Source organism: Dreissena polymorpha, chromosome 10 (genome assembly GCF_020536995.1).
Source record: "Dreissena polymorpha isolate Duluth1 chromosome 10, UMN_Dpol_1.0, whole genome shotgun sequence".
Lineage (NCBI taxonomy): Eukaryota > Metazoa > Mollusca > Bivalvia > Myida > Dreissenidae > Dreissena > Dreissena polymorpha.
Window position 1 is genome coordinate 59,086,102 of NC_068364.1, and position 13,485 is coordinate 59,099,586.

The window sequence follows — 13,485 nt, forward strand, 5'->3', positions numbered from 1 at the left end:
GTCAAGTCTTGAAAAGTATCGCTATTAAAAGAGACAATTTCAAAATGACGTAATGGCAAGGTAGCATGAACAAATGTACTTCGAGCCGAAAACGTTTGACATGTTTTGCCAAGGAAAGGAAATGTATATGGTTTAAAAGGTTAAAGAAAATAATTTACTCACTATATCTAGTCACAAGTGTCAGTGCGTTTCTGAATTCTAAAGAAAATAATTTTTTTACAGGGTGAGTTGGGTAAAGGAGATAGAAAATCAGATCCTTCGTTGACAGCTTTTGTTCTGACCTCCTTGCAAGAATGCACACAACGAACACCGGTGCGTTTATTTTATTAAATTAATTGTCGTAATGATTTGCTAAACAGTTGATACAATTAAAGCACAATTGAGATGTGCTAAGTAGCGTTCAACTCAAACAAGTACTAGTTTCAATATGATTACCATTCAGGCACAAATGCATCTTGACAACATAATACCATACGTAATTGTTAATTTTGTCTGGTTGATAATAAATCGATACAACTGAAGTTAAATATTTACTTTCAGGAGGTGCAGAATTCCATCAACCGAGCGATGGTTGCACTGGAGGGATTGCCAGATGAGAATTTGCAGAACAATCCATATCTTCTGGCAATATCGACATATGCTTTAGCTATATCAAATAGCACACAGAAAACAAAACTAAAAGAGAAACTCAAAAAACTCAGTCGAAATGATAATGGTATGAAACTTTAAAATATATATGATTGTTATATATTTAACATTTTTTATAATGATCAGTATGATACAGAATTTATAACTCAAGTTTATTGCGATCGTCTGTGCAGTTCTCATAATGACGCGTGTCGAAACCATCTGCTTTTGTTTGTCACTGCCACCTTGAAAAAAAATCCATCGGTGTTATCTAAAAAGATGTATTGACGATACTCATGGACTGGAAATTTGCAACTATCAAACATTTTATAATGTATTGCCCCATTTACGGTTGTCGCAGAAGGTAAACATGTGAAAGGGATTATTAGTGCAATATATAAATATGTTGTCATGTATCTCTATCAAGCGAAAAGCAGACGTTGTGCAGCAAAAGCTCCTCACCTCTGCGAAAGCTGGTTCAATATCCGGCGAGTGTGGATGAGGTTGGTTGTAACAATACAGGAACGGGGGGGGGTCATTTGTGAGGTATGGTGGTCGCCCAAAACGAAAAAGCACACACAGATGATCAAGTGACTATAAGAAAACTAATAATTGAGTTGCTTTACTTGCAGGTCGCCTGTATTGGTCAAAAAGCGATGTTGCGGACTCCTATGCAGTAGAGACGACGGCATACGCCCTCCTTGCGTTCCTGAAATTCGATGACTTTAAGACAAGCCACAAGATAGTCGCATGGTTGACGTCACAGAGCGACGCAATTGGAAAATGGCGTTCAACGCAAGTAAATAAATATTTTACCTCATGTTCTAAGGAAATAACTTAAACATTAAACAGCAGAAGAATGAGTTGAAATTCTAGTTGAAATAACGATTTTCGATGTATTTTTGCCGGGTATTTTCAAAGAAACTGAAAAAACACTGGTTAATACAATTCGATAGAACAACCAAAATGCTATCGTTTCCAGTCTTCTGTAAAATTGAACTCATAAAAATTTGTTTCTAAAATAAATTTGCTGTGTACGAGATTCTCAAATTGTCTTTATTTCCTTTGTAGGACACTGTGGTTGCTATGCAAGCAATGGCGGCATACAGTGCGCGAACGTACAATAAAGAGGTCGACCTCAATGTTGTAATTGAAAAGGGAAATGAGAAACACAAGGTAACCGTGAACAGTGAAAACACCCTTCTTCAAAAACTAATTCCAAAGGTACGTTGTTGGACTTTATACATTTTTAGCAAACTGTTATGCTTTTTCCATTAAATATGTTTGTCTATATAGAGTTTATTGTTTTAATTGCATTTTATTCATCAGAGAGTCTCAGAAGTGATAATGCAAGGGGCATATCTATCGTGGTTTGACCGTTGTGAAAGAAATCAAAGTCAAATAATAAACTATGATGTTTTAGTAAAAGTATCTATCTTTCTTTATAACTGCACGATACACAAGTTTTCAAAATGCCTTTGTGTTAATTTGCACAATATGTAGCGATAGCCGTATTAATTGTTGGACTAAGATTCTAGTTTGAGATTGTCGACTTTGCATATTAACAACCAATCAATCGAGAACATTGTTGTTTGGTCGTAATTGTGTATATAAAGACTAGTAAAGTATCATAATTTAAGTACTTATATTTTATAATATATATGATATTTCATAAAATTAGCCTTAACACGTCAAACACTATTTTCCCTTTTTTATCCCACTAAAATTGTGTTCAATGACACTAATTTGTATTCGATGAACAATTATAAAACAATGAGTATATTTTATATAAATAAATAAATAGTTTTATAATGAAACAATTACAAACGAAATACCTAGTTCCAATCATACCACATACACCAAAAAGGGATTGTTTGTATCATTGAACTTATCTTTTTTGTGAAATGCCGAATTTTTTAATAAACCAATGCTAACTGATGTACAGTTATTCAGTTGCTTTAACTTAAATATTTAATATGGTATCACTTTCATTTATAAATTAAGCGAAGTATATCATTGTTATGAGTTTCATGAATATAATACGTTTAATGATAAACTTTTAATCCGTGGATGAAAAAAATTAAAGTCGTGTTAACACTTTCACCAATCAATTTAAACAGATTATGACGTATGAACATATCGAATAGTTCAATTCATCGACTCCCTGATTTGAACGGATTTTTAAATCGCTGACAATATGAGTAGTTGTGTCTCAATGATTCATATCCTTACTAAAACAAAGGTCAGGTAAAACTATGTTGTCAAATGTTAACATACTCATGCATTTAAAACTAGGTTATTATCCCCACGCTTTTAAAGGGGCCTTTTCACAGATTTTGGCATTTTTTATCTTATTCATTAAATGCTTTATTTCGATTAATGTAAACATTGGATCGTAAAAGCTCCAGTAAAAAATCAAGAATAAAATCAAAAAAAGGAAAAGAACATTGCCCCGACCAGGTTTCGAACCAGTGACCCCTGGAGTCCTGCCAGAGTCCTGAAGTAAAAACGCTTTAGCCTACTGAGCTATTCCGCCGAGTACATATACATGAAGTATTTTATACCTTATATAAGCAATCTTCGTAGTTTCACAAAATTTAACGACAAAAACAGAACTCTCCAAATTATTCAATCGTTTCGCGTTGCAACGCTTTATAATTTTTAGGTTTTAAAATCGTCAAAAGATGCATATAATGGCTATATTAGACCATGGTAAATGTTCAGTATTACTGTTTCCTCACAAATATCATAACTAAAACGAAAATTTGCGAATCTGAAACAACTTTTTTCAATTTTGTCAATTTACCAAAGCGTGAAAAGATCCCTTTAAAAGCGTGGGGATATTTTATTGATCTCCGCTTTCTGTTCGTCTGTCCTGGCAACTATCTCCTCATACACTATAAGCACTAGAACCTTGAAACTTACACACACGGTAGCTATGAGCATGTGTGCGACGGAATTATGATCCGACCCCTGGGTCAAAAGTTATGGGTAAATAAATACGTAAAATGGGTAAAACAACCTCATTTTACTAACAACATGCGACGCACATGATAATAACTTTTGACCCAGAGGTCATATCAAAATTCAAAATAGTGCACCGTCGCACATATGCTAATAGCAACCATGTGTGTGAGTTTCATGGTTCTAGTGCTAATAGTGTAGGAGGAGATAGTACCCGACCACGCCCACCCAACATTTTGTTTTAACATAACGTCTTCATTTATTCAGCAATTGACTCCAAATTAATACTGAACATCTCTTATGACAACACGGTCTATCTCGACCATCCATGTTCACATTACCCACCACAGGGCTATTGATAAATGTAACAAGACCGCCTTGCGGGTGCATACCGCTCATCTATTTTTCTTTTAAAAGGTGTAGGGACCTATCTCATTTTCAGTCACAAAGGATGGAGGGGTGGAGTGGAGAGGGGTGTATAGTGTGGGGTGTGGTCATTTATTACATTATCTTCCAAAAAAGCAAAAAAAAATGCATTTTTTTTTTTTTTGGGGGGGGGGATTCTTGGGTTGAATGGATGGACGGTATTTCAAAAATGAAATAATAAAAATAAATATTTGTGTTGTTTAACCATGTTTGAAAAAAAAGAGATGTGTTTGTCAGAAACACAATGCCTCCTATTGCGCCGCTTTGAAATTATTAATTTTTTTTTTTTACCTTTGACCTTGAAGGATGACCTTGATCTTGAACTTCCACCACTCAAAATGTGCAGCTTTATGAGAAGGCCGCTTTAAAATATTATTTTTTTGACCTTTGACCTAAATCGATGACCTTGACCTTGAAGGATGACCTTGAACTTCCGCCACTCAAAATGTGCAGCTTCATGATAACGCCGCTTTGAAATTATTATTTTTTTGACCTTTGACCTTGAAGGATGACCTTGACCTTGAAGAATGACCTTGACCTTGAGCTTCCACCACTCAAAATGTGCAGCTTCATGAGAACGCCGCTTTAATATTTTTATTTCTTTTTGACATTTGACCTTGAAGGATGACCTTTACCGTGAAGGATGACCTTGACCTTGAACTTCAACCACTCAAAATGTGCAGCTTCATGAGAACGCCGCTTTGAATTATATATATATTTTTTTTACCTTGAAGGATGACCTTGACCTTGAACTTCCACCACTCAAAATGTGCAGCTTCATGATAACGCCACTTTGATTTTTTTATATTTTGTTTGACCTTTGACCTTGAAGGATAACCATGACCTTGAAGGATGACCTTGACCTTGAACCTACACCACTCAAAATGTGCAGCTTCATGATAACGCCGCTTTGATTTTTTTTACCTTTGACACCTTGGAGAATGACCTTGACCTTCCACCACTCAAAATGTGCAGCTTCATGATAATGCCGCTTTGAAATTTTTTATTTGTTTTTTGACTTTGACCTTGAAGGATGACCTTGACCTTGAAGGATGACCTTGAACTTCCACCACTCAAAATGTGCAGCTTCATGAGAACGCCACTTTGATTTTTTTTTGACCTTGAAGGATGACCTTGACCTTAAACTTCCACCACTCAAAATGTGCAGCTTCATGAGATACACATGCATGCCAAATATCAAGTTGCTATCTTCAATATTAAAAAAGTTATGGCCAATGTTAAAGTTTTCGGACGGACAGACGCCATATATTTGACATTTGACCTTGAAGGATGACCTTCACCTTCACCTTTTACCACTCAAAATGTTCAGCTGTATAAGATACACATGCATGCCAAATATCAAGTTGCTATCTTCAATATTGAAAAAGTTATGGCAAATGTTAAAGTTTTCGGACGGAAAACACCATAAATTTGACATTTGACCTTGAAGGATGACCTAGACCTTTCACCACTCAAATGTGCAGCTCCATGAGATACACATGCATGCCAAATATCAAGTTGCTATCTTAAAAAGTGAAAAAGTTATGGCACATGTTAAAGTTTTTTTCGGACTGACAGACAGACTGACTGACATACTGACGGACAGTTCAACTGCTATATGCCACCCTACCGAGGGCATAAACATTATTTTTTTGGGGTGGGGGTGGGGGTATAGTGTGAGGGTCATTTATTAGATGATCTTTAATTCAAAAAAATAATAATGGGGGATTGGGGGGGGATTCGGGGGCGTGGTGGGTGGTATGGACGGAGTCAATTGTGGTATGTCATGTAAGAGTTGTTTTGTCAAAGTATCAATGGAATCTATTCATAAATAAAGAAGTTATGGCAATTTTAGCAAAATTTAATAATTTGACCTTGAGAGTCAAGGTCATTCAAAGGTCAAGGTAAAATTCTACTTGCCAAGTGCATTACCCTGCTAGCATGAAAGTATACAAAGTTTAAAAGCAATAGCCTTGGTACTTTAGAAGTAAAGTGAATCGTAACACAAAATGTAACCATATATTAAAAGTTACTAAGTCAAAAAAAGGGCCATAATTCGGTAACAATGACAACCAGAGTTATGCAACTTGTCCTTTACTGTCCCCTTATGATAGTTTGCGAGAGTTCCAAGTATGAAAGCAATATCTATGATACTTTAGGGGTAAAGTGGACCAAAACACAAAACTTAACCAAATTTTCAAATATAAAGGGCCCATAATTCCGTCAAAATGCCATTCAGAGTTACATAACTTTGCCTAAACAGTCCCCTTACGATAGTTAGTAAGTGTTGCAAGTATGAAAGCAATGACTTTAATACTTAAGTAAAAAAGTGGACCTAAACACAAAACTTAACCAAATTTTCAATTTTCTAAGTATAAAAAGGGCACATAATTCTGTCAAAATGCCAGTCAGAGTTACATAACTTTGCCTGCACAGTTCCCTTGCGATAGTTAGTAAGTGTTGCAAGTATGAAAGCAATGGCTTTGATATTTTAGGAAAAAAGTGGACATAAACACAAAACTTAACCAAATTTTCAATTTTCTAAGTATAAAAAGGGCACATAATTCCGTCAAAATGCCAGTCAGAGTTACATAACTTTGCCTGCACAGTCCCCTTACGATAGTTAATAAGTGTTGCAAGTATGAAAGCAATGGCTTTGATACTGTAGGGATAAAGTGGACCTAAACACAAAACTTAACCAAATTTTCAATTTTCTAGTATAAAAAGGGCACATAATTCTGTCAAAATGCCAATCAGAGTTACATAACTTTGCCCTCACAGTCCCCTTATGATAGTAAGTAAGTGTTTAAAGTATGAAAGCAATAGCTTTGATACTAAAGGAATAAAATGGACCTAAGCACAAAACTAAACCAAAATTGTCAATTTTCTAAGTATAAAAAGGGCACATAATTCTGTTAAAATGCAAGCCAGAATTATCTAACTTTGCCTGCCTAGTCCCCTCATGATAGTTAGTAAGTGTACCAAGTTTGAATGCAACAGCATTGATACTTTATGAGAAAAGTGTACCTAAACGCAAAACTTAACCGGACGCCGACGCCGACGCCAACGCCGACGCAAACGCCGACGCAAACGCCGACGCCAAGGTAATGCCAATAGCTCATAATATTTTATCATAAAATAGATGAGCTTAAAAAGGCAGCTTGGTTCCCGTCCTTTTCCAAATTTATCGAGAGGTCCACGGGTACTACTTCCCCGTACCCCCAATTTTTTTTTCGCACCCAAAATATTTGTTTTCGTACCCAAATTTTTGTTAGTACCCAAATTTTTTGTTGTACCCAATTTTTTTTTCGTTCCAATTTTTTTTCGTTCCCACATTTTTTTCGTACCCAAACTTTGTTTCGTACCCAAATTTTATTTCGTTCCCAACTTGTTTCGTACACAAATTTGTTTTCGTACCCAAAGTTGTTTTCGTACTCAAATTTATTTTCGTACCCATTTTTTTTCTTACCCAATTTTTTTTTCGTACCAACCTTTTTTCGTACCCAATTTATTTTTCATACCAAAATTTCTTTTCATACCCAATTTTTTTCGTACCCAATTTTTTTTTACCCAAATTTGTTCGTACCCAAATTTTTTTGTACCCCAATTTTTTGGCATATTTTTTTCGTTATCGAATTTTTTCGTACCCAAATTTTTTTCGTAGCCAAATTATTTTTTGTACTCATTTTTTTGTTTTAACATAACTTCTTCATGTATTCACCAATTGACTCCAAATTAATACTGAACATCTCTTATGACAACACGGTCTATCTCGACCATCCACGTCCACATTAGCCATCCCAGGGCCCCAACAACATAGGCCTTGCCAACCCAAAATTGCCTTTTAATATAACATCTATTCGGCGTGATGATACGCGTCTTCCTCTGCCGTGCCATTTTTCTAGTTATAAACTGCAACCGCAAGCACTTTAGAAAATAGAAATTGCGTAGCTGAAATCCGCTTTTTCTTAAAGATTTGTCTTTTTAAATGGAAATACAGTATGCGATAAAAGTCTTATTTTTTATTGATTTTTTTATTTTTTTTTGCTTAAGAACATGCGTTGTCTTCAACTATGAAATGTATTAGCAAAGTTGGCATTTAAACGGATTTATGTATTTTTCCATGGGTTTTATCGTTATCCAATAGGAGGTTTCGTGATTTTTTTCAATAAGACTTTCCACAACTTTCTGCATGGGTCTGTTTATTTTCTTTATACGGTTTTCATGCTTAGTGATCGATGTTAACAATTGTTCAAGTATTTGTACAGATTCTTGTATAATTTTCTATGGTATATAAAATTTCCATTTTTATATGGTAAATTTACCACGGGAAAAAATTCCATTGGAAATGCTATTTTAAACAAACACGTTTAATGAAAGAACTTGAAATATACGTAAAGACATTCATGAATGATTACAAAGTCGCATTTTATATGATTTATATGTTTGTTTACGGAGAAAGGTGCTTACATTTACGATTTTTTTTCTCCGTTGGCCGCTAAAAGTCAAAATAAAGATAATATTGAGAAAATTCATTATCTTCATGAAATCGGTACAACGATAATGTGTTCTTCAGTATGGCAAATCATTAAGCATTATGCAATAGTACATCAATGAATCGTTTACAACTCATGTTATCGCAAGTATTGTTCCACATCAGATACACTAACATTTGAAAGGGCATGGTCATGTTTAAACTGCTCCTTGTTTATTTTTTGCCGTCATCCTGCTGATAATGTTATCTCACATGCACGCCGAGCAGTTTTAAACACAAACTATCATACCTTAATAAAGTCATTTATTAAGCGCATTCCAAATGTTTAAGATTTCAATCTTCTAAGGAATACATAATGTGTTAAAAGCCCATAAACACTCAAAGTCTACGAATAATTTGTACATTTTTTAGAAAGATAAAATTAACACATAAAAATCAACGTTCTTTATAGCAAAAGCTAAAATGTCAACGCTAGATGTGATCTGGTAACATAGATCTGACGCGATACACAATGCTCGAGGTACTGTTGTAGTGTCACAATTTATTCCATGTGAATGCTCGGGCACGATATCGAGCGAATGCGAGATTGGCTTTGGGCAGCTACGGAAGCACGACATAGTTCTCATAAATGCGTCGTTCTTCCGATGCTGCCCAAAGCCAGTTTCGTGTTCGGATATTGTGGCGGGAAATTAACATGAAATATATTGTCGCACAAATAATAAAAACGAGCATTTTGTATCTCATTAAATCTATGTTGACATACCACATCTAGCGTTGAAATTTAAGCTGTTGCTATAAAGGCACTGATTTTTATGGTTTAACTTTATTTTTCGAAATATTCGTTGATTTTGAGTATTTATTTGAAATTAATTGAAATACAAAAGAAATTCATTTTAACTAAAGTTGATTGAAAATAGGTTATAAATCATGCACACATTATTGTGGATTGAAGTCCTTTATTTGTTTTTTTAGCTTGCCGTAGACGGCAACACTAAGATCGATGTCACGGTCAGTGGAAGAGGGTCAGCTGTGTTGAAGATTGACCTGTTTTACAACAGAAAAGCCCGGGATGACGAAATTTGCCCTTTTTATATAAGTCCAATCGATGTTCAGCTTGTAGATAATTCAACCAATCAAATACACAAGGATATCGTCAATGTAAGGTAGGAATTAAAGGAATTATACATACAGCCACTACAATTTGTATTTGATAACATTTGAACATTTGTATCAATATATTTGTGTATTCCTTAGCACTTTCTCAATTATATTGAATATGGACACTGTTAACGTCATCCATAAAAAATCGCATGTATTCCTTAAAGTGATATTATGGGCATCTAACAGTTTATAGGTGTCTATCGCAACCGTTGTTTATTTTTGGAGTTTTCACTTCATATACACTTATATTTGTTAATGCAGCATCAACATACTAAAACAATATCCCGGGAAGAGAAAAAAAATGCATTTGCATATCAACCGTACTTTCGTTTAAAAACTGATCATGCAGGAACGATGTGAATCTAAATTTAGTTTTAGTGCAGATTCGTTCATACGACACAAAGACACGATTTTGTTTTACGGATCATTTCGGCTTAGAGAACTGGTTGAGTCACGTAAGAATATCGAATATAAAATATGTTTTTATTAACAACTGGTAGCAAGTTGAAATGCAGATAATTATTCAGTAACCAAATTTTAATTAACTCTTTTGACCTGTTAATTCTTTTCAGCTCAATTCAACAGTGAAAATGTCCCATAATATCACTTTAACCCGTTTCAAAGAAGGGGACATCGGCTTTTTTTGGTCGTTCTTTCATCTGTCTGCCCGAATCTGGACCATGCGTAAATTAAAATGCTTATTCTAGGTTAATTTCATTTATTATTTTGATAAAAAGCAATATTAGAAATATGCAATTAAGTTCAGTATTTTTTTTCCAGGAAAATGTTTTAGTTGCTACGGTTACAAACATAAGTAAAACATGTAAAAAAAACGATGGATCTTGCGATAACTTACATTAAAATCAAGAATCGTTAATGCAACTGAAAATAAAATAGAGGACCATATGAGATACATAAACATTCTTCCCATATTGTTGTGTCAAACCAAAAATAAGTCGCTACGGGTGTCACAATAAGGTTTAGATGTTCGAATAATTTAGATCCCTCAACAAGTAATTAAGTTTGGTTGATTTAACTTGGTATGATCATAAAGGAGCCTATGTGAAATGTGCATATGATTTCATTTAGTTTTCGTCAAACACATATTGGTGTTTATGGTCACAGAAATAAGTAAAACCAGTCAAAACTAGAGATAGAATAATTACTCTTAAAATTCTTCACTGTGTTTGATAAATCTGGGTATCTAGAGAAAGGGCCCCTTTGGGAAATTAGCATATCAGTTCGTCAGACAAAATATTGTGTTGCTGTTGTGACATAAATATTGAAACACTAAACTTTCTGATTCTGCCGTTACTCATCGCGTTTATCAAAGTAACCAAACATCAGCTTAAAACTGATGTGTAATTAATCGGTTTTTACAGACCGTGGACAACTTCGTTTAATGTACATCATGTATTATACGAAAGTTATCGTCTTTTTTATTGAATGAACAACTACGAGTTATTGATTTTAGCCTTAAATGTTTGTTTATTGAAATATATTATGCTTAAAGATAACATCCATTTGGAGCGTTTCAAGAAATTTACATTTGATTCCAAATGTAACTGTGTTAAGTGGATAGGATATGTGTACCTTTATATTTTGTACATTGTTCAGCATTTCACGTTTATCTGCTAAATGTAGTCTTAATTATGAGATAGTTATATACGTTTCTATTGTTGTAATGACTCTTTATTGATGTATATATTTTGTTAAGGCTGTCACACTATAACAATAGAGTTACTGTTCGAAACAATAATATTAGCATTCTCGATTTTAGGTGCGATGTGTGTGGATTTTGCAAAGAACCTGATGAACCGGACTATGATTTCGATCTGTCCCGTACTAAACGACAAGTAAACCCTTTTGCTGAACCAGTGCAGACATGTATTCAGTTCTCAGTCAAGTAAGAAATCAGCCATTTCAGAACGTTAAGTACACTGCCTTTTATTTTTATAATTCTATCGACTAATTTACAAGTGCTCAATATTAAATTTTCTTAGTAGTGAGAAAGCGACTTGGCAGTAAATATTTGCGCTTTTTATATATATTTACAATAGCCGGCACCGTTATAAAGATTATCGTTTAAGATATTATATTAAATCAAACGTTTAGGTTAACGCTTTGTTTTGCGATATTTTACATTAAAAAGATATAACAGTAATACATCGGTTTCTATAAATGTCACTTGTAAATATTGTACACTATTTTTGCATAAACCGAAACATTGTAACCTTCTTATTACACCCAATGTCCATTGCAAATAAGGCGAATTTTATTACGCCTGTATACAAAAAACAAGAAACATGTATGAAGCAATTATTTAACGTGTTATTGTTAGTAATGTCATTATTAAGCCAATTATTATACATTATCAACCGTCCATATGCCATTTTAAGCGGTACTACAATTTATATTAAATTCTGACAACAATAACGAACTGATATATTAAATAACATTTACGTTTTTTTGTAAATTTAATTCATTATATTTAAGAGTTGATTTTTTCTGCCAACGGCGTGTTAACATTAATAAGGCATAATATAAGTGACATTGTACACACCGATGAAATGCAGATAAATCCTGTTCAATACTTAAAATACAGAAAAGTGATAATTACATGTAATGTAAACATTCTTTTCGCCGGCATAAAATGAAGTTTCAAATTCGATTTTAAAATGGTTGAAAGATATATCGATGACGTTTACGCAAACCGTTGGCGTTGTATGGCTATAAAGAAATAAAAACAAAATGTCTATCCGATTCGCGAACTATGTCTATATCATCCTGCAACGTATTAATAAAACTTAAGTTCGGTTATGTTTATGTACGTTTAGCAATTTATATTTTAGGTCAAATTCGTCCGCTAATAACGCAGGGATGTCAATAGTGAAAGTGAACTTGGAGACGGGCATCAACGTAGTGCAATCGGACTTGGATAAGGTCAGTGAGAATTCTTGCTTAAGCTTGACCTTAACCCTAAAATCTACATGGGCAGGGCGACTTTTCTGGTGCATATGTATGTTTATTTGTTTTCATCATCGTCAATATAACTTTCACATACATGGTTTTCTGATTGATGGTTTATATAAACTGGACAAAAATGGTTACTTTTTAATTTCTCATATTGCCACTGTTGTTTGTCTATCTCATCTTTACTATACGCAGTATTTAATTAATTCCATATAGGAAAATTGTGTTTAAAGCTCAAAATGTGAAGCGCTCTATACAACTCGTTTGCAAACATTTAATACAGCAGTTCTGTATTGCTTCGATGTGAAATTGCAATACTATGTGGTCAATATTTATGCTAAAATTCATAGTTCTGGGAGGTACAGTATGGAACTTAATCGGTTTAAACTAACAATTATTTGTATCGACAAGTCACTTGCGTTTTAAATCATACTAGAATATACTTATTGTTAACTATTTTACCAGCGGGTGGATATTTATATTGAATAAGATACTCGCGGTTGATACCAAGTGGTGATATAAGGATAACATTTTTATTCATATTTTCTTTATTTGCTTTATATTTTAGATGCAGAACGAAGGTGTGTTTCCCCGCTACGAGATGCCAAAGGATGGCAAAGGATTCGTCATCATTTATCTGGACAATGTATGTATACAACGAATTCAAAAAATGACGTACTGAAAGTGTTAGATTTATAAAACCAATTGAAAAAAAGCTAATAAATATTGTTTGTCAAAGCAAGTACATTTAATATAATTGAATATTCATTTATAAATACATTAGTAAAAGATTTTTAAGGAAAACATTTTCATTGCTTTTCCGTGTCCGTAATATTGAG

The 13,485-nt window shown here is 33.9% G+C and overlaps 1 protein-coding gene across 1 annotated transcript in view; it reads left to right on the plus strand.

Annotated features, from left to right (window-relative positions):
• LOC127849155 (complement C3-like) overlaps positions 1-13,485 on the plus strand; it is a 53,919-nt gene that overhangs the window by 22,524 nt on the left and 17,910 nt on the right. Inside the window, exons 24-31 of the mRNA XM_052381874.1 lie at positions 223-312; positions 541-715; positions 1,260-1,426; positions 1,699-1,851; positions 9,485-9,675; positions 11,454-11,579; positions 12,526-12,616; positions 13,215-13,292. Of these exons, the coding sequence (XP_052237834.1) occupies positions 223-312; positions 541-715; positions 1,260-1,426; positions 1,699-1,851; positions 9,485-9,675; positions 11,454-11,579; positions 12,526-12,616; positions 13,215-13,292 (1,071 nt within the window). The remainder of the gene's footprint in view (positions 1-222; positions 313-540; positions 716-1,259; positions 1,427-1,698; positions 1,852-9,484; positions 9,676-11,453; positions 11,580-12,525; positions 12,617-13,214; positions 13,293-13,485) is intronic.